General features: G+C 51.0%; 8 protein-coding genes and 2 non-coding genes across 10 annotated transcripts; 5 read left to right on the top strand and 5 right to left on the bottom strand.

Annotated features, from left to right (window-relative positions):
* Window positions 1-177: 177 nt before the first annotated feature.
* Window positions 178-1,459, bottom strand: CTHT_0041630 (uncharacterized protein; the record flags this gene model as incomplete). Its single annotated transcript, XM_006694504.1, has 3 exons — window positions 178-719; window positions 780-1,118; window positions 1,171-1,459. 3 exons carry the CDS (start codon window positions 1,457-1,459, stop codon window positions 178-180), a joined length of 1,170 nt encoding a protein of 389 aa, XP_006694567.1.
* A 2,379-nt stretch (window positions 1,460-3,838) lies between these two features.
* CTHT_0041620 (uncharacterized protein) lies at window positions 3,839-4,354 on the top strand (the record flags this gene model as incomplete). The annotated part of the gene is made up of 1 exon (XM_006694503.1): window positions 3,839-4,354. One exon carries the CDS (start codon window positions 3,839-3,841, stop codon window positions 4,352-4,354), a length of 516 nt encoding a protein of 171 aa, XP_006694566.1.
* A 346-nt stretch (window positions 4,355-4,700) lies between these two features.
* CTHT_0041610 (uncharacterized protein) lies at window positions 4,701-5,694 on the top strand (the record flags this gene model as incomplete). Its single annotated transcript, XM_006694502.1, has 2 exons — window positions 4,701-4,847; window positions 4,906-5,694. 2 exons carry the CDS (start codon window positions 4,701-4,703, stop codon window positions 5,692-5,694), a joined length of 936 nt encoding a protein of 311 aa, XP_006694565.1.
* A 1,524-nt stretch (window positions 5,695-7,218) lies between these two features.
* CTHT_0041600 (uncharacterized protein) lies at window positions 7,219-7,683 on the bottom strand (the record flags this gene model as incomplete). The annotated part of the gene is made up of 1 exon (XM_006694501.1): window positions 7,219-7,683. The coding sequence occupies one exon, from the start codon at window positions 7,681-7,683 to the stop codon at window positions 7,219-7,221; it is 465 nt and encodes a 154-aa protein (XP_006694564.1).
* Window positions 7,684-10,950: 3,267 nt separating this feature from the next.
* On the bottom strand, window positions 10,951-13,358 carry CTHT_0041590 (uncharacterized protein; the record flags this gene model as incomplete). The annotated part of the gene is made up of 8 exons (XM_006694500.1): window positions 10,951-11,229; window positions 11,344-11,650; window positions 11,713-11,941; window positions 12,005-12,120; window positions 12,184-12,212; window positions 12,778-12,922; window positions 13,004-13,131; window positions 13,206-13,358. 8 exons carry the CDS (start codon window positions 13,356-13,358, stop codon window positions 10,951-10,953), a joined length of 1,386 nt encoding a protein of 461 aa, XP_006694563.1.
* A 1,295-nt stretch (window positions 13,359-14,653) lies between these two features.
* Window positions 14,654-14,742, top strand: CTHT_0041580. The gene is given in 2 exon segments: window positions 14,654-14,693; window positions 14,705-14,742. It is a non-coding gene; the product is annotated as a tRNA-Tyr (tRNA).
* Window positions 14,743-15,086: 344 nt separating this feature from the next.
* CTHT_0041570 lies at window positions 15,087-15,190 on the top strand. Its single transcript has 2 exons — window positions 15,087-15,125; window positions 15,153-15,190. It is a non-coding gene; the product is annotated as a tRNA-Met (tRNA).
* A 1,266-nt stretch (window positions 15,191-16,456) lies between these two features.
* Window positions 16,457-18,562, bottom strand: CTHT_0041560 (uncharacterized protein; the record flags this gene model as incomplete). Its single annotated transcript, XM_006694499.1, has 3 exons — window positions 16,457-17,343; window positions 17,441-18,333; window positions 18,399-18,562. 3 exons carry the CDS (start codon window positions 18,560-18,562, stop codon window positions 16,457-16,459), a joined length of 1,944 nt encoding a protein of 647 aa, XP_006694562.1.
* A 1,298-nt stretch (window positions 18,563-19,860) lies between these two features.
* Window positions 19,861-21,967, top strand: CTHT_0041550 (putative arsenite transmembrane transporter protein; the record flags this gene model as incomplete). Its single annotated transcript, XM_006694498.1, has 3 exons — window positions 19,861-19,945; window positions 20,034-21,562; window positions 21,623-21,967. The coding sequence occupies 3 exons, from the start codon at window positions 19,861-19,863 to the stop codon at window positions 21,965-21,967; spliced, it is 1,959 nt and encodes a 652-aa protein (XP_006694561.1).
* Window positions 21,968-22,313: 346 nt separating this feature from the next.
* CTHT_0041540 (uncharacterized protein) lies at window positions 22,314-23,729 on the bottom strand (the record flags this gene model as incomplete). Its single annotated transcript, XM_006694497.1, has 2 exons — window positions 22,314-23,395; window positions 23,465-23,729. The coding sequence occupies 2 exons, from the start codon at window positions 23,727-23,729 to the stop codon at window positions 22,314-22,316; spliced, it is 1,347 nt and encodes a 448-aa protein (XP_006694560.1).
* Between the last annotated feature and the right edge of the window lie 388 nt (window positions 23,730-24,117).

Raw genomic sequence — 24,117 nt, 5'->3', positions numbered from 1 at the left:
ATCATGGTGATTCTGACTCATCACACTCAGACTACCAGAGTCACCGATCAGCGCTGTTGATGCTTTGTCAAACCTTATGCCAGGAAAAGTAAAGTAACTGGACAAATGATATGCATTCCCTATTCATGAAAACGAAACCTGGAAACATAACAAACACTTTGGCAGAACCCCTGACCCTTAAGCAGCCTTCTGCGCCTTCAGTGCCTCCCTCCTGCTCGTGCTTGCCGGATCAAAGTACGGCTTTTCACCCAAGCTCACAGCGCGGCTACCCCTCCTCTCCCCCAAATCCTCACCAATATAGTCCGGCGTCGCGGCATGGTACACACTCCGATTATCCCAAATCGCCACATCGTTTACGTTCTTCCACTTATACCTGACCTGCAGATCATGGTTCTCTACGATCAGCTGCACAAACCAGTTCAGGAAGTGCTTGCTCTCGTCCTCGGACAGACCATAGATCCGCTGTACGTGGTGACCGACGGCGAAGACCGACTTCCAACCGGTGACTGGATTGGTGCGGATCACGGGGTGAATGGCCTCGAGGGCCTCGCCGACATTTTCGGGCGCGCCGCGCGGGGCGGTATAGAGTTGGAAGTTGTTGCGCTTCGCCGCTTCGTTGAAGCCTGGCTGGGCGTAGTGTGCGACGAGAGTGTCGAGGAAGGAGCGGAGGGTCGGGGAGATGCGGTCATAGAGTTCGTAGCCAGAGGCCCAGAGAGTGTCTGGGGGGGAGGGGGGCTGTTAGTCAATTTCTCACACAGAGGTTCAAAGGTGGAACGCACCTCCTCCGGTTTTGGGAAGCTGTGTCAGCCTGAGCAGGGCATAATCACTCGGGATCGGCTCGAAGGTGATATCCGAGTGCCACTGCTGCTTGCTGCTCTGGTGGCGCTTGGTGCCGTTCCAGCGGTCCGAGAACAGCTTCTTGGCCTGCTCCGACGAGATGACGCTGATCTCATCGTCCTTGGTACCGTGTTCGCGCTGGGAATTGCTGACCGGGTGGATGTGAAGGCCGGATGTGGCTGGCTTGCCTGTCAACTTGCCCAACCGGTCAACCAGCTCCTTTTGCAGGTCATCGGTCAGGTTGTCTTGCTTGCGGAAAAAGACTACGCCACGTTGGGAGACTTTTGGGTGTTAGTGAGCGTTGAATGGGTAAGCGTACGGGTGACGACGTACTTGTAATGGCGAGGTCGCGGAGGAGGTCGTCCGAGTTGGGTGCCCGGAGGAGCTCGACCAGGTCGACGTTGACGTACTCACGACCGATGACGGGAGTGACATCGAAGTATTCAAGGTGGTCGAGGGCGCCGCTGAGCTTCAGGGGCTCGCGGTGGTTTGTGTAGAGCTCAGGGACTTCCTCCCATGGCTGGTTGGCGATGGGGTTGATCGTCTGGGCCTTGCCGGGCAGGACCTTCTCCTTGATCTCCGGTACCACCGGGGCAGCAGTCTCGACAGCGGAGGGGGCCATTCTGAAGTTGTGTTGAGAAGATAAAAGGTATTGAGTTTGTGATGCTCGTCTAACTCTCGAAGTGATGATGATGTGATAAGTCAAACCAACATTGACGCTCCCATTGACCTTTTTATCCTCTTCCGCAACCCATATGAAAGACTCTCTATCTCCGCTGCCGATGATGCATCACAGCGACATCAATGATGCGCACATCCTACAGAAATTCGACAACTGCAGTCCATCTGGCGTGCGCGGTCAAGATCCAATGAAGGGTCACACAGCAGGCACAATTCCATCAACGGTCAATGGTGATGGGATGGCGACGGGTGTCGCGATGGTCAAGACGAGCTTAACCCCACGTTGACGACATTCTAACGCCGGCTAACTCCCATGGCGAGTGTGCAACAACAATTGTTATGGACTCGGTGCGGAGGGGTTGCGAGGTGCCACAAAAGCTGTGATGCAATCGTTGGCGGAGATCGCGCGCTCTTCTGCCGCTAACTCCAACAGATTGCTGGATCGCCAAGGTCCGTTAACTCCGTTTGGATGGATGCAACGAGATTATTGCAAACCAAAGTGGTTAGAAGATTGTCAATTAGGCATTCTGAATGCTATGTTTCGGCAGTTGACGCCATTGTCAAATGGTCACTCTGCAGGTCTGAAGATCAACCAAAATCTCCAACAATCCCATGTGGAAATGGCGAACATATTTGGCACAACTGTCACAACTCGATATAGTCAGAATTATACATATGAATAGAACTTTCACAAAACTTATCATCAATATTCAGCGCTGAACAGTTGAGTCACAATTGCAGTTGGAGGTCATGAGGGTGAATGAATGGCTTGTTCAGAGACTGCGCTCTCGCCCCAAGCTTCCTGGCGGTCTGGTGTTGGGAGAGCTGCATCTTATCGATAATGATTACGTGATTTCAAGCAGTCGAGATTATCGATAGACAGCGTTGGTGCTGAGATGTCAGACAAGGAAAACCTTATTGCATCCTCGATTTTCCGCAAACCGATCCACCAACTCGGCTGCGCCACTGAAGTTGCCGGATCAATCCCATTTCTTTCATGCATCGACTTCCATGATTCCGATCGAACACCCAACCTCTTTTGAGAGAACATTCGGTTCATCTCGTCTTCTATCGCAATGACGCGTCAATTGCTGGACATATATTCCTGACAGTCGATTCTTGGATCATCGCATAGCCTTCTGACCCATCCAAAGCTCCAAGATGGCCTTTTCGGTGCTCATCTTGATGACGACTGGGATATTCTGGAAGCCTAGCCTCTCGATATAGATGCGGCCATCGTGCGACGCTCCTCAGCGCGTTGACCGCGCGCAAACAATTGACACAGGTCCAGACCAGCAGAATGCGTCACCTGGCCCAGGCCGATCCCGATCAAGTTGGGAAGTCGGTCCTTATCATCCTTCGGCATCAATTTGTCAAGGAAACGACAAAGAGGTGTCTAGATAAGATTGGCGTCTGCAAATGCTAAAAATGAAGAAAGATGTCGATGCTATATGCATCTACCCAAGCGGCTCCGGAACCTCCACGTGGAATTTCCGTCTCGGCGACGGGATGGCAATCTTGTCTCACGTATGTGGAACGAAAGCCCGAGAGCCTCTCTGTGTGTTTGACGCCCGCATATACTTGCTGACAAAAATGTTCAGATGACGATCTTCTAATACATAGCCAAAACGTGCTACTGATTGAGCCTTAGCAGGTTCACTTCTAAAGCCTTGGTGAGAGTTATTCTGGGAACCTGCTCGATTTTATTGTCAAGCGAAGAGATTTGGAATTTTTCAGCCTTGTTGGTCGCATCCGAAGTTTCAACTCGTCCAGTGAAGACTCAGTTGTGTCGCTTTTCTTGCAGCTTGTTCTCAAGTCGGCTCCAGCTGCCTCATCTTTCCCACTCCCGTCCTTGCCAGTTAACTCTAGGTCTGTTGAGAAACCAGATCCGCGCCTATCATATATAGACCGGTAGCATTTCAGCATGCTGTAATTACGGCCGCAAAGCGCTCCAAAGCCATGTGCTTAAGCGACCGATGTTGAGAAACGAGTGTCAGCAGTGGTAGATGAAACACACTAACCCAATCAAGGTCGCAGCCTACACTGTTAGAGCTTGGACTGGACACGAAGTAGAACAGGAAACATCGATTCCTAGTGTTTTCTCAATCTCTTCTGTTTCACACCCTAGGCGCCGGAGAAGGTCACAGCGTCAACCAAGCTGGAATGGGACCGTCAATACAATCGCAGTCAGTTCTGATGCAGAACAACTCCTTTCCGTTCTTACCCCCGTAGCCTTCACGTCTCACCGAAACAACACCCCACGTTCTTGGCAACGGCGCTTATCTGGAATTGCCCACTGTCGTCGCTGCTGTCGTCAAACATGGATGCCCCGGTGAGCGCAGCACTGCGCTTCTTCTCTTTTGTCCAGGTGACCACATATTCTGGACAGCCCATCGCACTACACTGGATGGCTGGTCAAAAACTGAATTTTTCATCGCCGCTGTCGCCCTCGAAGCCTGGGATGCTCGTATATCTTAGCCATCGAAGCCCGCAGCGCGGATCGCGCGCCAAGCGGCTAAGGCGAAGCAAGATGCGGCAGTCGATTTCTTGGCTGTCGCACCTGAATCGCAGCCAGCACATCAACGGAACCCCCTTAGAACCCCCTCTGAGTCTTGGCGGCGATGATCGCCATCACAACAGGCCCTCTCCGTACTATCCAACACTGCCATCCCACGCGCAATGCCGTGTTGAAATCTCGCATTTCCTTTCCCAACACCACGGACCCATGGCTAGGGACCCTAACCCTGCCGCTAATCCCGGTCGTCCGGGGCCCATCGCGGCTATGGCTGGCGATGGAGTTGCCATCAAGGAGCACCCGGCGGGAGACCGAGGCTGAGCCTCCTTCTCCTTGGTTCTCCTTGACCCGGCCACGTCCAAAACACGGGGTAAGGGGCGATGATCGCCCATCTCTGCCCCAAGGGCATACAAAGATCTCCCATCTTCCCGCCCGGCCAGCTGGAAAAATCACGAGGAAGTCGTACGATTTCTCATTTTCCATTCTATTCTTGATTTATTCTTGGCTTGCCGGCAGGTCTGGGACCTCTTCGTTTCTTTTCCGCTTCTTCTTTTTCTATATTTTTGTTTGGTCATACTTGTTTCAAGTCCTAGTCTTGGGCCCATCCATACTCCATCTCCATCCCAGCACCCGATTTTGTTCAACTTCACACCTCCGATCCACCAAGATGTACGGCTCAACTCTCAAGGCTCTTCTGCTAGCCGCGTCGGCGACGCGAGCTCTCGCATCATGCGCCCACGGCACCTTCCTCCAGCCCCGTGCTGAGGAGGGCGGCGAGGTCAAGGTTGGCAACTTTGGCTACATCGGCAGGATAGTAAGTCGCTTCCCAGTGACCGATCGTACATGGCAGCCACTGACACCACCTACCCAAGGGTCCCCTTAACTGGGCGGCCCTAGATTCCGCCAACACCGCTTGCGCAACCGGCACCCGCCAATCCCCCATCGACATGGTTGACGGCGTCTTCGAGATCCTCCAGGGCTCTGACGTCGAGCTGACCGTCAACGACATGCCCGATGGTGCCGAGTTCGAGAATCTTGGCACGACTGTCGAGGTCGTTACCCAGGGCGGCACCCTCACCGCCAACGGAAAGACCTTCGAGCTTCAACAATTCCACTTCCACCTGCCCTCCGAGCACCTCGACAACGGCACCTCCCAGGCCATGGAGATGCACATGGTCTTCCAGTCCGCCCAGCAAGAGATTGCCGTCATCGGTGTGTACATTAACATCGCCGATCAGGCCGCGGCCGCTGCCGCCAAGCGCTCGCGCATCATGGGCCGCCAGGACGCTGGTGCTTCCTCCGGTGCCCCGACTACCCTGCTTGAGACCGTCTTCAGTGTCGTCGACCAGATCGCTACCCCCGGCACCCGCGTCAAGACCCCGCCGCTCGTCATGTCCGAGGTCGTTGACATCCTCAAGGCCAATGCTTTCCAGATCTACTCTGGCTCGCTGACTACCCCGCCGTGCTCTGAGGGTGTTAACTGGCATGTGTCGACTGCCCGGCTGTTTGTGTCGCCGCAGACGTTTACCAAGGCTCGTGACGTGATTGGGTTCAACTCGCGCTTCCCTCAGAATACCCCCGGTCAGCCGAACATCCTGATGATTTCGGCTCTGGGCAGCGCGGCGGCCGCAGTGCAGGCTGCGGTTAACCAGGTTGCCTGAAAGGGTCCAGAGGTGAAAAGGGGGGGAGGGGGTCGAAGCATATAATCGGGGAGAGCGGAATCTGGGAATGCATATAGATTGGAATGGTAGTGGGCCGGGTTCATACTTATGGGTATATACGATTTTTTTTTCCCGTTATTTTCATATTCGGGTATGCATGCTGTACAGATATCCCATAGTACATTGCAGTTTCGTTCTGTCATTTTCAAATCAATAAAAAAACAAAAAAGGTTGTGTGGGTATGGCTTTGCCATGCCTGCCAACAACAAGCGTCGCCCTCCATACTTTGTCTGTCCTCGACTGCAGTTATTTCGTTCATATCCGAGTCTTGTCACGGGGCTGCTTGCTTGTATCCCGTTCGGTTTCATCGAAAGGAGCAACCCAGCAGTTCTGGAAACGCCATGAAAGGAACGCTAATCACCACCGCTCCAATCTGTCGCTGAAGTCTGTGATGGGCGCAATGTATCCGAAAACCAAGAAACTGCAAACTTATTGGTGGACCTCGTGGTCAGGTCGCCGTCCGACAAAGGTACAATGACACTGGACAGTGGCATCTTAATGTTGTGCAATTTGGCTGCTAGAGTCGTGCCATGAGTTACTCCGGAGGTAGTCTGAGTTATTGACGTTACACAGATGCGGTACAAATGTCGTCCTGCCGAGAGTTTGACCAGCCTTATTCCAGCGCACGACGGCTTTTCCTTTATGTCACCATCCGAACTTAGCGTCTGCGTTTATGCAACTTCCGTTTCACAACATTAACAATCAGCCCTGGGACCTGACGTTTTTGGTTACCTTTCTCCCCAGATGCAGCCTATGACTTTGAGCGCCATATACTCAACATTTGATGGATTAGTTTGGCCTGTCAACCTCTAACATCATATGCCTAACCAGACACTTTCTGGAGTGCGCTTGTCTCGGGCCGAAGGGCTTATTCTCTATCGGAATGCCGATTACGCATGTCACTAACAATTCTGTGGAGTTTGTCTTATCGGCTCAATGCAGTCCAAAAAAAGAGGCTCGTTCAGCATACTAGAAGCGTGCACCCTCTTAAAACTAAGGCAGTGACCAATCATCAAACTAGGTAGATAGTTCCTTGAGCACACATCTTCACCAATAATAGGCAAATCGTTCCCCACATACCACGAATTTTGGTCCACTGTTGGGGATAAGAACGGTTCATCCTGGCCGAGCAATCCATACACTGTCCGCCAATACCTATTCAACATGTTGCCTCTCCTATTCAAGAGTTTCATGGGACCTGTTTCGTGACAGAGTGAATTGTTCACAGATATATGAAAGGAATGAAATAACGGAAAATGAAATGTTTCGTTGGGGTTCACTATATGATGAGAGAAAACACTAAGCCAAAGAGGTTCAGCTGTGCTTGTTCAGGCATTTTGCACCAGGACATCCTCGAGCCTTTGGAATGAAATGAGCGAGCATGAGGCCAGCAGACTGATACCCCGCAAACCGATCAACGGTTTCCAACATCGAAAGTCCCAGGTTGTGACGCTAAACATGCCCTTACTCCGTCCTCACCTCCCCTGTTTGACCACACTTCGCAACCCAACACATAACCTCCCAAATATGTCCATCTGGGTCCGCAAAACTCCTTGAGTACATTCCCATATCCTTCCCATACTCCTTCATCACAAACGGATCCTTCTCGCCTCCGGCTTTGACGGCCTTGTCTAGCCACTCATCGACCTCCTCTGGTTTCTTGACACTGATCGAGAAGAGAGCTTCATTAGTGGTCTTGGGGTCCGCGATGATGGCCCCGGGACGGAAGAACTTCTTCACGCGGTCGTGGGTGTGCAGCATCAGGGCGATGTTGTTGTTGGGAGAAGGGAGAATGAATGAGATGGAGGAAGCGTCTGACCAGTCGGGGAGGAAGTGGAAGTTGAGGGAGGTGTAGAAGGATTTGGCACTCGGGATGTCGGTCGTGGGGACGCTGATGATGAATGTTGGCGGGGCAGTCGTAGTGGACATGGTGAAGGCGCGCTTAGTAATTGGGGGTTGTACAGTGATGTTCGCGGTTCAGGTAAGGAGTCAAGAAAGCTTTGAGTTTGAGGATATCAAGTCCAACACGGAGTCCTGGGGTCCTTGAGCCCTACTTATCTTCGTCCGCTCACCATCTCCGACCCTTGTCTATTCGATGGTCGACCATCGCAACGGTGGAATATTGGTCCGCCGTTTCTTTGTCCTCACTGTAAGACGTGTTCATACCGCGTCGCTGCCTTGGAGCCAAGACCGCCGCACAGGTCTTTGTCGCGTCCAGAACGCGGAATCCCGTGATCTGGCTGGGCTGAGATTGCCAATGAGTGGCATCGACAGGGCAGCTTGCAGGCTTGGCCACCTTCCTCCACGCCGGAGTTATCTTCGAGCCATCGGATCTTCGGAGACCAACTGCAACACATCAGATACTTTATTGTTGCTCACTCAGGCTCTGTACAACAGCAAGTAGTGTGTCAAAGCAAGTCAGGTCATTATTTTTTACGCAGTTGTAAATTCGCAGGGTTGACTGGGCAACAACCCTAACCCTGGCAGAAAAATCTGGTTCCCTTTTTTAAGCCCCTGACTTTGCGCCTGGCGTCCTGGCCTCCGCGGATCCATAAGTGAAAGCTTTCAACGGCTTGGTTCCGAACCTTTCAAAACCGAGGCTCAGATTGGCCGAGGGTTTCGGGATACTGTCAGCCCGAAGCATGTTCATTTTACCCTAATCCTGTTTGTTAGTCGGAGAATGTTGTACGGATGGCCTTATGCGAAGCAAGCAACTTTCATCAAAGCCTCCCCGAGTCTGGCTAAGAAGCTGGCATTCTGGTCCACTCCCTCAGTATCTCAAGAGTCCGCTGAGTTGGTAGCATCAATAAAGCAACTGAGGCGCACTACAGATTTATTCTTACCAGATGATGCTTGGTGAAGATAACATCATTTTTTGGATCGAACTCACATAGCAGCAGTAGTTCACAATGGACGCCTTGTCCTTGCACCATTAAACCTTATGATCCCCAGTTTTCAGCCAAGAGCTGAACCTCCCACCATTTGGCCACAACTTGCCCTAGGATGTTTTCGAGAGGATGTTATATGACTATTACTACAGTATGTTATCCTCCATGGCGAAAGACGCATCCCCGTCATGGACAGTTGTTGGCCGTTCGACCACAACCTTTATGCCCTCCGCGAACTCTAACACCTGTAACGTTGCTACAGAAGTTGGCAATGAGCTATTCGGCCAATCCGCCGCTTGCACGGCTTACAACAATGGATGCAATGGCACCGCGTCTTGCCATTATGTCACGCTATAGGAGCATTCTACTCGCCTGGCATATTCTCTCCCAGATACTGGACCACTGCTACAGTCTTCAGCGTTGACGTAGACGCCCATCCGAATTCATCGGCTTACTTCGAGCGTATGAAAGCTAAGGATACCGCCACAGTCTGTTGTCCTGAGTAAGTCCTCTTGCTGAGCACTCTAAGTCTGTGGGGGACAGCGGTGGAGATAAGGAAGCTAACTTGTACCATTATTGTGGATTCACGCTTAAGCTAGATAATGGATCAAAAGACGATGGCTCTACCGGGAGGTCTTCTCCTTACTGTTACCCCCAGGTCACAAAGGGGGGAATTTGTCCACCAAACATGCAGAAACTCCGGCGACGAGGCCACAATAACAATCGTAATTGGCGAAGAAGCGAGCCACCTCGGTGCTTCTCTTCAAATGAAAGCATTCGACACAACCCCAGCAACAGCCACGTCCTATGCTCCAACCATTCATCCACCTTATCTGGCAAGCAACGGACATGCAGATATCAGCAACCGCAATCTCTACACCTGATTCCTCTCTGGAGTCTGGAAAATGAGACAAGGACCTTCGTCGAACCATGATGTTCGTTGTCCATACAGTTATGGCAGCCATTCTTCCTGCGATCCTGCTGTTCATCCGTCTCCGCAGGTGTAAAGCCGGAGGAAAAGACGCAGACAGAAAAGAAATGACGATGACATCATTGGGGGCTCTGTTAAAGACAGGAGTGCGGAAGATCGGAAACCAACAGAGGTGAATCAACCTAAAATGAATACGTATTGCGGTCTTATGACGAGTAATGAGACTCGCAGCCTTTGCCGGCTGTTCTTCATTGGTTTATGAAATGACAGAGAGATGTAAGTCTGTTATGGGTTCTTTGCACATTGTTGCAAGATTATTCTGCATTATGTTGTCCTCAATGAAACTACGAAACACAACAAGCAACCTTAAACCTCAACGCAACAGCCCTGCCTAACAAGGTAATAACATCTGGCCCTCCAAGTCAATGTCCAGCACATTTATCCCAGGTACACAAACTCCGCTTGTATCGGGGTCTCCTTCAAAGCCATTGAAAACAATGTTGCCAGCGGATATAGAATTGAGCCAGTTAAGTGTCACTGGCTCATTCAACATTACAGTTGATATCGATATGGTAGTTGAATAAACGAATTTCGCATGCATAGAGTTGCCCATGTCGATAGCAGCCCCGGCCCGAGAGCTTTCGGGTTGGCGAACTAGATGTTGAAGTATGAAGGCACGACGCGGGATATCAGCAATACTATAGGAACTACATTGTGTCTACATCAGTCTCCAGGTATAACCAATAAGCCAGCCAACATGGTAGCTGCTCGAGTCGAACCACGCCATAAAGGTGTATTTGATATGTTTTACGACATGTTCCTAGCCGTATGCATGCACAACAGCAGTGATCCAATTCAATATCCTTCTCCACGCAGCGGGAATGATGCCTGTTGTGACACAAAGTTGACCAGTGCGGAATATGATCTAATAGAAAGATCCGGGTCCAAATCTAATGGCCGGCTATGAGGTGTAGCCGAGTTTCCATGCCCACCTCTTCGATACTGATGTCTCCAAAGACCTCACAATGCTATTCTCGATCACCCCTGGGTAGGGCTTGGATCTAGATATTGACGAACAGGTTGCTTACACCGATGTGTCAAAGAACTTTGAAGCCTGATGTGCTCACTTCATATTATCCACCTCGTATATATGGTATATATAAAAGTCCCCATTGAGTCTCAACAAAACTACCGAATATAGTAAGCTGTCCCCTTATCCTTCGACTGACCTTGCCCCTGGCAACTTACCTCACTCGCGTCTTCCAAATCTATCCCAAGTCCGAGCAACGAGAATGACAGCTCCAAAGGGCCAATATTTACAGGCAATGTCAGCGCAGACCCAACGCCATTGTCAGTTATAGTAAAGGTTTGGGTCCTCTAGAACTGGAACTCTCCGGCAACTTCCATTGCAGGACTACCAACTCCTTGACTCTGTCCCTTCCCCACAGGCGTACCCCTCCCACTAGGGCCACTCCCATTCCCCCCGCTCCCGTTGCTAGGAGTACCAGGAAGCGACCCAACGGCAAGTGTAGCAGCCTGCTTAGAAAGTGGACTGTCATCAGGGCTGAAGTACATCTGCGTCTGAGACTGAGAGGCAGAGTTGTACTTGAGGTCGATCACCTTCGAATGGGTGTGAGCATGCTTCACCTGGGACTTCTTTTGGTCTTTGGAGTGTCAGCCCTTGACAAGAAGGGAGTCGAAGAAGCTCAAGGAGCGCTTTTTACGCAGTTTATTGGATTGACGTTCAGGAGTTGCTGGTAAGAATGTGACTGTGCTTGCCGTAGTAGGGGAGTTGAAAGGAAGAGAGAATGGACTGGCGATGGCCGGGCTCATGAAGGGGCCCGGGCTCACTTCAGTGGTGCTGGATTGTTGGCTGGAGAGGATGGTGTCTGGTGAGTAGGTTGAGTAGGTCTTGGTTTGCTTTGGTCCGGTTGTGGCTGACGGCATGAACTGGCTACTTTCGGCGATCGAAGGGGTAACCAGGCCAGTATCGCTCTCCTCTCCGGCAGGGAAGTCCTGAGCGATAGCATCGCCGCTGTTGTTCGTTTTCTTTTCATTGTTGCTTTCATTGACACCGCTGTTATTGCTTTCGTATCTCATATCTCTCGGTTCCTCGAGGATGGACTCGGATACGGTCACCAACGGTTGATACTTGCCCTTGACTTGCCGTAACGGCGGGGACCATCACGGAGGACGGGAATAGCTTCGGGATCATTAAGGCTGTTGGCAATATTTCCTGCTTCGACAAAGGACACCTTTTCGTTTGGTCTTGATGTGACATTTTCGGGGGTATTGTCTGCATTTGCCTGTAGCCTTTGATGCTCTTTGCTTCCTGCATGTCTCGCCTTGCGGAATAATGCACCGCGCTCTGTGTTTCCTCAGTAAGCCTTTGCTACAGAAAGTGCTATCGCTCGACTTAGTGTACGCATACCGCTCATGATCTGGAGGAAGGTGAAGAGGGTGAGAAAGATAAGCAACAGCGGAATAAGCTGACCGAAAGTAGATGGATCGTCTTCGGGGCTTAGACCCCTGTCACCAAGATCCATCCTACATAGCAGTTGTTAGACCACAAGAAGGATCGCATGTCCAAGATTGCGGTAATGACTTTACCATCCAGAGTCCCTGAGCCAACTGCGCATCTGTATGATGTATTGTGTCACTCGCACAACGGTTGTGATGGACACCAGGAGGCAAGCAACCAAGTACACCCCAAAGGGAAGGAAGAACACTGCCCTGGAATATAAAAGCCAATTTGGTAGACGAACCTTGATTCTCTCAAGGAACTTTCGCTTTCGGCTGCCATCACGACTGCGACGGAAGAGGCGACTCAGGCTTATGAGAACAGATACCAGATAGCAAACGAGCAATAATATATAATGGAGCCAACCATGGAGTTGAGAGCCGAAGATCTTTTTCGAGCTCGGTAATGTCGATCTCTTTAAAAGTTTTCTCGAATTCGGCGAGAATTAGCTCTTTAGGTTGCTGAATGCATGCTGTAGGAAGTAGCATCGGGCTGTATGTTACGTTCATGAGTGGCGGCTCGGTTGGAAACCCAAGTGCATTGGAAGATTGTTGATTGGACAAAAGGTGGCCGGTCAAGAAAAACAGATACCCAGTGACAGCGAAACGGCTTGCTCCTACCCAGATATGTTCCCAAAACTGGCGAGATAAGACTACAGCCATGAGATGAGTAGCACAACTGACTTGCAGGAGATTGGTAACGATGTTGTAGTGGTACGCTGTAACTGTGCAGCTTTTCGAGTATCGAAGGCAGAGGGCATAAGCAAGACCAGTGAAGATTTGCTGATCGCTGCAGTTGACGATCAAAGCTTCAAACAGGCCGGCGATACTGAGACGATAGCGAGCTGCGAACATGTTTCTGCCAGTGGGGTAGTGAATGATGTGTGAGAGATATGCTTGAGGGTCTTACTTGTTTGTTCTCTCCTCGAGATGAGGTTGGGGACCAGCAAGGCCAAGGTTCTTGTAAAGCCACCATCCTGTGCTAGCTACCGAGAAACATATCGCAAGCGATGTGACCGCAAGAAATGCAGCGAGAACCTGCGAAGTTAGTCACTGCTGAGCCTGGAAAAAGATGGAGAAGAATGCGAAGATGGTAAGGACAGTAGACTTACACCAACGCCGCCGATATCAGGGTCACCCTGGAAACTCCCAAACTCAACGTCACCGATGAAGATAGCTGTTTCATTGTCCGCTAGCGTGATGTTGCAGTTTGGCTTTTTTCCGTAGTGACTTTCACAGGTTTCGGCACATATGTAGACGCCCATCTTGATGCTTAAATAATCTGGCCTAGTAGTCCTTAAGCAGGAGGGAATACACATGCAGTCAGAACTCAGTCACAAGGCCGTTGGATGTGGAAAGCAGTCAGAGTCTCCCGGCCCAGTTCGTCATGGAACTAATGGAGAGGTTCGGCTCAAATATAGCATGTTTGCTCCCTGAAGCCTCGTGCGAACCATGCCCTAATATATACCAGGCAGTGCTGCTCCCGACCACATTGGCAGTCTCATCATCAGAGGCTCAACGTTTTCCGTCAATAGCAGTGCGGCGTGGGGGAGACAGATCTGGCTTCGTTCATGCCGACTGGTATCTTCTCTTCCCACGATCTTCCCGCAAAAAAAAAAAAAATCTTCACGAATGTCAAGCCACAACCAGTGCCAGGGCACGCACGGCTGTCCACATAACCTCAGAAGATGATGCTAAGAAATAGAGGTGCCAGCTGCATACTGAAGTTCGAGCCTGTGTCCGGCATCCAATAATAGTGCAAGGCTATGATCTCAATCCAACCGCCGAAAGAGTTCAGGAATGGTAAGCACATACATAATGTGGCACACGCTCTTGAAGCCGTAACTGTTGTCGAGATAAGCCCTTCAAACAAGAATTTGGCACAAACGATGGTCACTCGAGTCTTTCAGCGGGTCTTGCACCTCAAGGTAGACTGCAGGTCAAATGCTAAAGATCTTTGCCTGCTGTTACCGTTTTCTCTCCATCGAGTGGTTTTCTGGTTGGCCGGATAAGCTTCAACCTTGCTTGATCGCACCCAGGATTGTGGTTAGGCTGGTACACTGTGTAAAAGCGATGGCCGTGATGGCCACAAGGCCGCAGGCGGCGGGATCACAGCCCAGTTATTCTATCCCCGCCATACTGTCACGACCAGACAGAACCCCAACTCTTGGCCCCCTCCATGTAAGAATCAAAGCCTTTAGCCCTCCAGTCATTGCCACTTTACCCAACCGGATGTGCCAACAAAGATCTCAACGGCCGACGGGCCGCTCCACGTTGGCGAATGACCAAAGCAACCGATTGATAGAGGTTGTTTCCCACAATATCCCTCTCCATGGCATTTGCAAGGCGACAAATAATTGCACCGTTCCGTGACCAAGCTCACACACAGTGCATGCTCCTAAACCAGCTTCCTAGTTTACCCAAATTTCAGCAGCGTTCCTTACCTGCCCGTGTCTCACAACAGGGGGAGATATTGGAGCGTCGCTCTGAGAGGTATCGTAACCTTGAGCAGTCTCAACAATGCGGATTCTGTTCGTAACAGTAGCAATTAATGATTCATCCCCTTGTGGTGTAGTTGGCTATCACGTTCGGCTGTAATGGGAATTACTTGATACCGAAAGGTCACCGGCTCGATTCCGGTCGAGGGGACATAGTATTTTTTTCGTATCCTCGTCCCGAGGCAATCCACGGCTAGAATTGCGAAGCGGATCTTTGGAGATTCATGGAAGGTTCCATTTTTGGCGAAGAGTTGTAGACATTCCCGTCGCTGTCATTGAGATGGATAAATCTGAAACATGTGTGGCTTGCTGCTCCCAAAGACTGGCCCCGCACAGCCTCCTCGGTGACCACCTTTGCAGGCCCCACCATATTTTTGGGAACCCCTCATTCCCATGACTCCCGCCCCACAAAAAAATCCTGACTCATGCCAACAGCTAGACTTGTGATATGCTTATCATGGCAAATTTCGCAGCTAATTCTACAACAAATCATAAGGGAGCTTGGCTCAGTTGGAAGAGCGCAGGTCTCATACTACGGTATGATCTGGCTACACGCCAGAGCAATCCTGAGGTCGTGAGTTCGAGCCTCACAGTTCCCAATGTCATTTTACTCTATGTACTATATTTTTGATCACACTTCGCTCTCATCTCATGAGACTGGTCATATGTTTATTTGTCCATAAGCAGCTGGAAAAAGAATGCCACTAACGATCAATACCTGCGGCAATTGCTATGCGTCTCATTCGAGCCGCCTGCAAACTTAGGCATTCGATCGCGACATCATTAGTCAATATCTTCCGCAAGCTCCGCCAGATGAAATGTATCGAGCTGACCCTCTAGTTGTCGCAACATCAAGTTATTTATGGCGATACCTCCGTCCTCGGACTCATCACTACCTTCCAAGCTTGTTCTCCTTTCCCCTTTTCTTCTTTTCCCCTCAAGCCCCCTTTGCCTATCCGTACCCCATGAGTGACCCCCAGTGTGATCACACCAATTCTCAACATTATTATCTCGTTGAATTTGTGTTGTTGCGGTCATGAACAGCACATACAGACAATAAAATGCAAAAGCAAGCTGCTGTGGACGAGACAGCCAGGTAAAAGGATGCACAGAGCTTTTTAGGTCTCTTTCCGTCCTTTGTTCATCACCAGTCTGCGGTGTTAGTGAAAGTCTTTGACCTCGGTTCGAGTCAACCCCATTGCCATCCCGTTGTGCACGATTTTTCAGAGCCTCATCTTTCTGTCTTGAACTTAACCGACTATGCTTTGAGGCGACATGCCTATCTAATTTGTCTTGGGTGCGAAAATGGCTTCCACAGCGGCGACAAAGAAACTTGTCTCTTAGCTTCTTTTTTGGATGAGGTTGTTCAGACGAAGTTGCTGTTGCTGGACTTTGTTCCAGGGATTGCTGCATGCTTGGGGCTCCTCTAGTCTTTCCCAAGTGTGTTTGGGTAGAGTGATGCAAACTGCGCAGAGGTTCTCCGGCAGCCATGATTTAGGTAGACGCAAGTCTTTGACAAGGTCTTGAAGCGTGGAATTGCTGCTCGCTGGTATGTGGATTGTCAGAAACTTGTGCATCAATAAGTGGTAATTGCAAGAAGCAAAAAATCGGTCCATTCAAGAAGAGCGTCCTGCAGCACTCTTGGCGCGAGCTTGAGTGGGGCTGTGGTGCTGTGGGTCGTGTTGCTTTTATCTCCGTTCAAGGTCAGTCAACGGCCCGATGATGGCTTTTTTGGAGTTGCGGCTGTAAACAGGCACTCGGAGAACGGACCCACCAAGATTCTCCCAAGTCAAAGTGGATTACATATGTGAGTTGAAGATCAACGACCTCAGGGCAGAGAAATTCTGGACATAACAAACCGTAGTTCACGGAGGCTCCGAAGTTGTCGGTGACATCATGGTAGAAGCTGGGATGGAACGATGACGCCCTTCCATCTTTTCCGAGGCCTGCTCACTGTCTGTGATGATGATGGGCGGGACAGCAGGCGGTTGCTGTCGAGGTGCCTCAGACTCAGACTTGGAAGAGATGGATAAACCAGCACCTGATGATGCCGTAGACAAGGGGCTTTGACCAAATTGTGGCACATCGAGCAACTTCCCAGTCGACGACAGAACAGATGTGGTAGGTGTCTGAGGGACCCGATTCGTTGGAGAGGTCGAGTTACTCCTGCTAGAAGTGACAATCTTACCACTTCCCGGGGCACCATTTTGCAGACTACTTGAACGTGACCTCCCTGCGAATGTGGTTACTACGTCCCAGGCTGCAATTATCTCATTGAAACGAGGAACTCTCAGATCCTCACCCGGAACTAGGGGATAGGAAAGTGCGTTCCGCCTGACTTGAGTATCATCATACCGATCGCGTGATGGGGTTTGAAGACTCTCGGCAACTCTTCTTAAGAATCGTTCTACCCTCATTCTTGACCACCCGGAGCTGCTTTCAGCTCCGGTTGGAGGGACGCTATTTGCAAGGCCATGGTTCTCATTCTCCCATTCAGGGTTGGCTCCTGATAGAGTTGGCTCGGTGGAAGCTATTTGTGGACGACATGTCTCGGCCATCTCGGAGTTGTCTGACTGGATCAGAGCAGCAGTGCTCATGGCAGTATGTTGATGAAGGCATATGCTCGTATGAGTGTTTGCACAACGTTGACATGGCCCGTGTTCGCATTCCAAATCCGTAGCCTCCTCGGCAAGCAACATGTATAATGACCCGCAGGCTGCTAGTAGGGAGGCTACGATAGGTGCCCATTGACCTAATAGTTGAGTTAGTCAGGCTTTTCTCAAGGAGCATGGAAAGGAGAGATATGCCTATATTAGAGATTGGCTCAGTTTGGTAGTTCAATGGCTCACTCCAAAAATTCATCTCTCCAACAATGATCAACGCAACCACAGCCCCAGAGAAGACGATAAATTCGATGACATTCAATAACTCCCTGATCGTAGCATTGATCTTCATCATCTGCTCAGTACTTTCCGGGGGTGGTTCAGGAAGAGCGACTTCTCCGCGGGCAAGATTGTTATCCACTCCGTTTAGCTGTGCTGTGTTGCCGAGAGCTTCAGCTGGGGAGCCAGCACAGTCCGCATGAATCTCAGAAGCGTTGGTAGATGTCGCAGGTTCACTATCAACATCGCGTTGTCGCCCCCAACGAGCTTGCCAGTTAAGGAAGTTGATCTTTTCCCATGTGGAAATAAGAGAGAGGATCGGAGGAATACAAGACCCAGCAGCGATGAGTGTCGCTGCGCCGAAGGTAAGCACATAGGGCGCCGGGACGACGTAGATGTCATTCGCGGATCCAGCTCGCATGGGAGAATGCGGACCATCCTCCGCGGAACAGATCAATCCACACATTGTAGTGCCATACTCGAAGTCCTGTAGCCGGTAGAGGGGAAGTCCGTCACCGCCATCCGCGCATGGAAGAGGGCCCAGTCGGAAGAACTCGACGGTAAGAGCCATGAGGCCTGCTAGGACAATGAGCGTCCACAAGAATATTACATTCCTTCCAGGGGTGTTGAAGTATGTTTTGCTGAACCGCACAGTGACAGGAGCTGTCAAAGCACCAACAGCGCAAAATTGCAACGCTCCATAAACATCCAGATCAACACCCCCTTTTCTGTCCATTGCAGCAAGGACAATTCCGTGTATGCCAGAAACAGCCGGGAAGACTAAGGCAGCAGCAAGTGCAGCGTTGCGAAGCCATTCAGTTTTCCGAGCAAGGACGCACGTGGCCACAAGTACATAGTAGCTGGATATAAACATTGTGGTTAGTTAATTTCTCGGGTATTCCGGAAGATATGCACGGCCACTTACAGGAATCGTGACCCTGCACCGTACTGGCCTGAGACGGGCCACGCACAAATCACCTTAAGAGGGCTCAAGGAGTTGTTATCATCTTGAGTCGAAGAATTCGAAAAGCTTTTATTAGATGTGTCTGAGAGTAGAGTGAGAAAGTCGATTTCGGGAAGAGCAGGCATTGCCACCCTCCTTAGAACACGAGCACCAAGTAAAAGTCTACGGGCAATGCTATGCCCTATGTCACCCAAAACGACTAGAAGAGCGAGAAGGAGACAAAGGAGACAAAACGAGGAAGAACATGAGCAATGGCCCACTAGAAATACCCAGTTGCAGAGCAAGGCTGACAGGAGGATACATAGTTTCCCCTTCTTCGGTGAGCCAGATATGGGCGATCAAGCCCGTGAAACGTGGACAAATGCTTTCATCCTATCATTCCAAGAGCCTTGGATTGACACGATGCAGCCTTGAATTGCAGGGGCTCGGTGCTCGCTGAGAGATAACAAGCCTTCAGTTTTGGGGAAGGTTGGTAGTAATGTGGCTGAAGGAAGGCTGAGTTGAGTATACCAGAAGGACGGGGATTTCCTCCCGTCTTACGTGAATTACACTCCGGTCATCTGCCATAACGAGAAACTCGGTGAACCGGAGAAGAAAGCCGCTAAAGCTTCGAAAGGCGATAAATCTCGAAAGCTCCCGAGTGTGACGGCCGAGCCCGACGTTTTCTTCAGATTAAATTGGGCGATAGAGCACCGTGAGAACAGGGCCTCGCAGCCCTGAACATTCATTGAACAAGACTGACTGGACACAAGACGCACTGCCAGTCAAAAAAGCGACATGTCAAATGGGAAGGCGGGCAGAGAACAGGCACGGCCACATAGAGTAGCAAGGCCGCGGGGCTCGCCAACGTGATCACACGCTCTTTTCCACGCTGCTAAGGCCAGAAAGAGCCGGTAGGGCTGCATTGGAAGAAGCCGTGTTATTGGTTTGGAGGGGAGACGGGTGATTAGGTCATGTCGCAGCGTCGGTGTCCAAATCGGGCTGTCCTTTGAGGTTGGGCTTCTGCGAAGAAACAATCGTCGCACAGCGTCGAAAGAGGCCTGCCAAAAGTTTCATCGCGGATAGTCAGTAATACGGAACTTTACGCGCGAAACAGCGGCTCCCGGTGCCCTCGAGCAGCGACCGCCCCGCTGCCAAGTCGATAACTGGGCCACTAAAGCTCGGCGTCTGTAGCGGATGGCGTAGCGGCCCAATCAACCAACCAACCGCAGAAATCTTTGCACGTGGAGGCTGAGGCGACGGAGGGCGGTGCAAGACCCTATGCGACGTTATGTCTTGATTACAAAAAGTTTCACAGTTCGCCTCCGAGATTCTCGCCGGCGCCGGCGGTGTAATCCGTAATATCTGTCAACTCATCACCTAACTTTGTCTGCCGAGTTGGCGAGCCATATATACTCCTGGCGCAATTTACATCGTCGAGCCCATGGCGGGGACCGCAGCACCGCCGGACTACAACCAGATCAAGAATTGGAGGTCGATAGTGACTCTCATTGTCTTCGTGGCCACCAGTAAGTTACAAGCTCAAGCCCAAAATGACAGATCGCTCTGCCCGCGCCAGCAAGCGCAATTCAGAATACGATCTAACACTTTCTGTAGATATCATCGTCCTCTTCCCTTTTCACATTCCCATTTATGTCCCACGTCGACTTTACAAGGCCATTCTGGGAACCTTGAGTTCCTTAAGGGTGATCCCGCCTCAAAACCATGACAACGACGATCATGTTGGCCTCTGCGATGACTCTCGCCGTAAGAGGCGGTTTGTCCGCTTCAACTTCCCGCTGAATCTCGTCACGGCCCCCTTAATCGCGGACCTCTTCCTGCTCGCCATTTTGGCCATTGGCCGCCAGGAGGTGAAGGAGGGTACCTTGGGTACGAACCACATATCTCCGCTTGATATTATGCTGTTTTTCATCACCCTGGCCTACATTGCCATCTCTCTCGATGCATCCGGTATTATCCGCTTTCTTGCATTCAAGGTACTACAATGGGGAGGAGAAGTCGGCCATCGCCTGTTCTTCTTCCTATATGTCTTCTTCTTCGTCATCGCCTCGTTTGTGGGCAATGACCCGGTCATTCTTTCAGGCACTGCCTTTTTGGCTTACATGTGGAGGGTCTCGAATAATATCACCCATCCCCGAGCATGGATTTACACTCAGTTTGCTGTCGCCAACATCGCTTCGGCGATTCTCGTCTCTTCCAATCCTACCAACCTCGTTTTAGCCGGCGCGTTTCAGATCAAGTTTGTCGAATACACAGCAAACATGATCGTCCCTGTCATCATCACCGGAGTTTTACTCTTTCCATTCCTCCTTTATGTCAGATTTGCCAATCAGGAGCTTATTCCCCATAAAATTACAATGCACCAGCTGCCCCAAGAACTGCGAGATCGAAAGCCAGTTAACCCCAATATTCCCAACGCCAAGGGGGTTGCTGAGCAGCAAGAGGACGAGACCGGTGAGCAAGAAAAGCTACTCTCTCTAGAGGAGATCATGAATCCTTTCCTCGATAAGCGTGGTGCCGCTTTCGGCGCCATCATCATGGCTGTGACACTTATTGCGGTTCTCGCTTTGAATGCTGCGAAAACGAGCATCGGTGAACAGCCTGTCTACTACATCACCTTACCGGCAGCAACAGTCATGTTTGTCTGGGATCTTGCTTTTGGATGGATTAACCGCCACGAAACTCGGAGAATTGCTCGTGAGGGCCGCAAGCAGCTGGAGCGTGCGCGCATGGAGCGCCGGCATCAGCAGAAGGAAGAAAATCAGAACTTGAATGCAAGCAATCCAAGCCCCAACGAGCTTACCGCGGAGACTTCTTCATCAGAGAACACCCAGAGTCCGGATGCTGAAAAACAGTCCACAAAGCAGGAGCCTGCAACCCTTGTATCCCTAGCACATGACGCCTACGGCTGGTGCCAGGAGACTTTCCCTACCGCAATGGCTGTGCTTGCACACCTGCCGTTCGCTCTCGTCCCTTTCGCTTTCTCCATGTTTGTATTGGTGCAAGCGCTGGTTACCAAAGGCTGGGTTCAGATCTTTGCTCTCGGCTGGGATAAGTGGGTGAGGAAGACGGGCACGATTGGGGCAATTTGGGGTATGGGACTCGTCTCTGTGGTGCTGTGTAACGTGAGTGCCCAATCGCCGTCACCATAAACCCTTAGCTATGCTACTGACCCCTCCTTCCAGTTCTCCGGCACCAACATCGGCACGACGATCCTTCTTTCCCGTGTCCTGCAATCGTGGCTTGACATCCATCGCTACGACGGCACGCCCATCTCGAAGCGTACTTTCTGGGCTACGATTTACACCATGGCGTTGGGCGTCAATTACGGTGCGTTCTCTACAGCGCTCTCGGCATCCTTAGCTGGCCTCTTGTGGAGCGACATTCTTGAGAAGAAGCATATCCCGATCAAGCGCCAGGACTTCGCGATGGTTAATTTTCCCATCATTGCCATTGCCATGGCTGTGGGATGTCTGGTTCTCATTGGTGAGGTTTACATCACAAGGGATACGACGCCGATGGAGTTGTGAACGAAGCTACCGATATGACGATGAGTAATGACCTGATGATTGTGATAGACATGCTTTGGCAGTGTTAAGCTTTACTGCGTTTATTTGTAAAATGAAGGGAGGGAGGAGGGTGGGGGCAGCATTGTTGTACACATCTCATTAATATTACTGGGTTTCGGTCCAATCCTATAACTAACCAATCTCAAGCTGATACTCAACGCACTGAAGCAACCAGTCTAAATTACCAATCCAAACATCGACCGAAACAGTTCCAAAAGCCAGCCCATATAGCCAAAATCATCCTATAATGATACACATTACAGCTCAAATTCAAACAGCCTCCTCTTCATCCACAACCCCGCGCTAGCTACCCCCCCAAAACACCAGACATCCTCCCCCTCAACACCCGCTGCTTAAACGATTCCGGAGAAAACAATCCCCCATGGCATTCCCCATCCTCTGCATTTCTCCCCCTCGGACTATCGATCGGCAAGGGCGCAGTCAGACACTCTCCTAGGTAGCCCCTTTCATTACTGCCTTTCCTGTCCGTTGCATGTCCTGCACCGCCGGCAGAGATACTCTCGAACTGATTGGCGAGTATGGTACTTGGAGTTAAGGGGATGTCGATACCCAGTCCTAGACCTAGGCCGACGCCGACGTTGAGATTGAGGCGGCCGGGGCGTGGTTTGAGCCTTTTGGAAAGGGTTGAAGTCGGGTTTGGCAGGGGTTGAGCAGGCTGCTGGGTGTCGGTATCTTGGGCATCTGAGATGTCGGTGGATGTCGAGGGGCAGCTGGAGGGCGTCGGGGGCTCTGAGTTGTCTGATTCGTCGGGAAGCATTGAGCCTTGGGGAGAATGTGAGGAGTTGGGGATGGAAATGCCCGAGTCGCGTTGTTCGCGGGAGCCGGGCTCGATTTCTGAGATGTGGGTCTGATTGTCGTTGTCGTTGGTGTCTTTCGTAAGAGGAGTCTCGTTCGTGGTTGTGTTGGTCTTGACGGCTCCCATGGGAACATAGGAGGTGTTGACAGGTAAAGCGTTTGAGGTCTTCCTCCAATGCCCGCACTCTCTTACTCCCGTTCCTACAGTCGGCTTCAGACTCAAGGTCCTCGTATGCTTGTTCCCTGTCGTATGGTGTTGTATACTCTGCATGAGTGTGCTCCTCCTCGAAATCCGCGCCGGCTTCTTAACCGACATCCTCCTGCCATTCCTTTGCTCACTGGTCCTTTCTGACCCCACACCAGTGTCTTTATTGCCGGTTGCATATGCCAGGCATCTTCTCACAATATTCGCACGGTGGGTTTCGAAGACTAGATCCAGTTGCGTGCTTAGGAAGGAGCAGTACTCGTCGTCGATTATATTAGGCGGTAAAAGCATACGGAGCTTCTCGCGTAGATTGCTTTTGAGCGTGTCTTGTGTGTCGTCGAAGATTTGGTCGATTTCAAAGAGTTCAACTATGGGGGGAATATCTGGGCGTCGGTAAGCATAAACATGGTTTGATGTGTGGTGGGAAGGAGATGTACCTGTGTCCATAAGGGGATCACCAGGGAAAAGAACCTGGCATATAGTTTCCCAGGTCCAAACTTCATTTTTGCTGTCCTTTCCTGATAACAAGGCTGCTAACTCTTCGGTGATACCGTCTTCCCGGTCAAAGACTGGCTCTTCAGCGTTGACCTCGCACATCTGCTCCCTGGGCATCAACAGGTGTTGCTCGAGGGCAGCGACGTTAGCAAGTTGGGACCTGCAACGAGGACATTGGAAGGCCGGACGCTTGGCTCGGTGGTGCATCACGATGTGACATCTGTGGGAGATTAGTCTGTGGATATTGGCCTCGATGAGGGGCTGCTAACCTTAGGTCTGTAAGTGAGGTGAAAATGCCCCTGGCACAGGACTCGTGATCGCGGATGTTGAACCTGACAGGGTTCCGTTTCCTGAAAGGACATGGATAGGAAAGTTGGCTATTGTTTTTGAGAGACGCTGCTACAGGAAGAACGCAAAAAGCCTGATTCAAGGCAGCATTTTCGATGAGCGTTTCAGTCTCCCATTCTGAACTGCTTCCATCAGCCCTTGAGCGAGGACCAAGTGGAGGCGATGGCGCTTTCGGGCTGTGGCTCGGCTCGTTCAGATACTTGGGAGCCCTGTCCCACGTTCTAGTCCTCATTCTGCTCCTCTCCAT

This window comes from Thermochaetoides thermophila, assembly GCF_000221225.1.
Source record: "Thermochaetoides thermophila DSM 1495 unplaced genomic scaffold scf7180000011818, whole genome shotgun sequence".
Lineage (NCBI taxonomy): Eukaryota > Fungi > Ascomycota > Sordariomycetes > Sordariales > Chaetomiaceae > Thermochaetoides > Thermochaetoides thermophila.
This window is presented reverse-complemented; position numbering and strand designations above follow the sequence as displayed.